This window comes from Myotis lucifugus, unplaced genomic scaffold, assembly GCF_000147115.1.
Source record: "Myotis lucifugus unplaced genomic scaffold, Myoluc2.0 scaffold_16, whole genome shotgun sequence".
In the NCBI taxonomy this organism is placed as follows: domain Eukaryota; kingdom Metazoa; phylum Chordata; class Mammalia; order Chiroptera; family Vespertilionidae; genus Myotis; species Myotis lucifugus.
This window is the reverse complement of record NW_005871064.1, coordinates 1,486,394-1,487,331: the sequence shown is the minus strand read 5'-3', so window position 1 is coordinate 1,487,331 and position 938 is coordinate 1,486,394. Positions and strand designations below refer to the sequence as shown.

General features: G+C 53.1%; 1 protein-coding gene across 1 annotated transcript in view; it reads right to left on the bottom strand.

The window, feature by feature from the left end:
• Positions 1-112: 112 nt before the first annotated feature.
• The window catches only part of CXXC1 (CXXC finger protein 1), a 5,965-nt gene continuing 5,139 nt past the window's right edge, over positions 113-938 (bottom strand). The window contains 2 exon segments of the mRNA XM_014452504.1: positions 113-528; positions 611-763. Coding sequence (XP_014307990.1) covers positions 382-528; positions 611-763 — 300 coding nt within the window. The 3' untranslated portion in view covers positions 113-381.

Below are 938 nucleotides of genomic sequence, written 5' to 3'. Positions count from 1 at the left end.
CCTGCACCTAGTGGGTGCCACCTGTGCATACTCACAGCCTACACATGTACCGGCTCATCTACTTCAGGAATTTGAGAATTCAGATGCACTGAGTAAAGTTCGGAGACCAAAATTTGGTTATTCAAAATTTTATTAACAAAACCAGGAAGAAAGGAAGCAAGGGTGAGCAGACTGCACTGTTCCACCCAGGCATAAAGAATGAAGAAACAGAAGGATACAGAAAGAAAGGAAGAACGTTTGAGTCTGGTAAGGATAGACGGGCAGTCAAATGATGGATGGGCACAAGGAGAAACTGAGAGACCACTGGAGAAAGACCAATGGGGGATTCCAGGCAGCTCCCCAGCCGGGGGTGAAGGCTGTGAGGACATCTGAGCCAGAGGCTCAACGGTCAGCACTGGAGCGAAGGTCGGTAGTGAGTGGGTCATGCTGGATGGTTTGATGCAGCATCAGGGCCAGTAATCCTGCCCGGTTTGTCATGGCTGTGCGTACATTGCGCTCCTGCTCAAACAGCTCGTCCAGCTTGTACCACTGCCAGAGGAGCAGAAGGAGGCCTGACATGGAGCTCTGGAAGACCCGCCTCACCCTGGCCACATCCAGCACCAAAACCTACCACGCGCACACGCTCCAGGTCCACTTCAGCACGCCGCAACTTCTCCCAGCAGTAATGGCGGTTGCACTGCCGCTTGGGCAGGCGGCAGAATTCACCTGTGAGCTCAAAGACATCACGTACAAGGGGGCACCCACATACCTCGTCAGCTGGCACCTGCAGGAAGACAAAGCATGAGGATGGATGGGGTGTGGTAAGGCAGGAAGGAGGATGAGAATGGGGAAGGGTCAGGAAAGAAGGGAGGAGAGAAGGAATGGAGAGTTCAGAGGAAAGTGGAGAGGTATGGAAAAGGGGAGGAACCCATAAAAGGGTAAAAGCCTAGGTGGTCCTC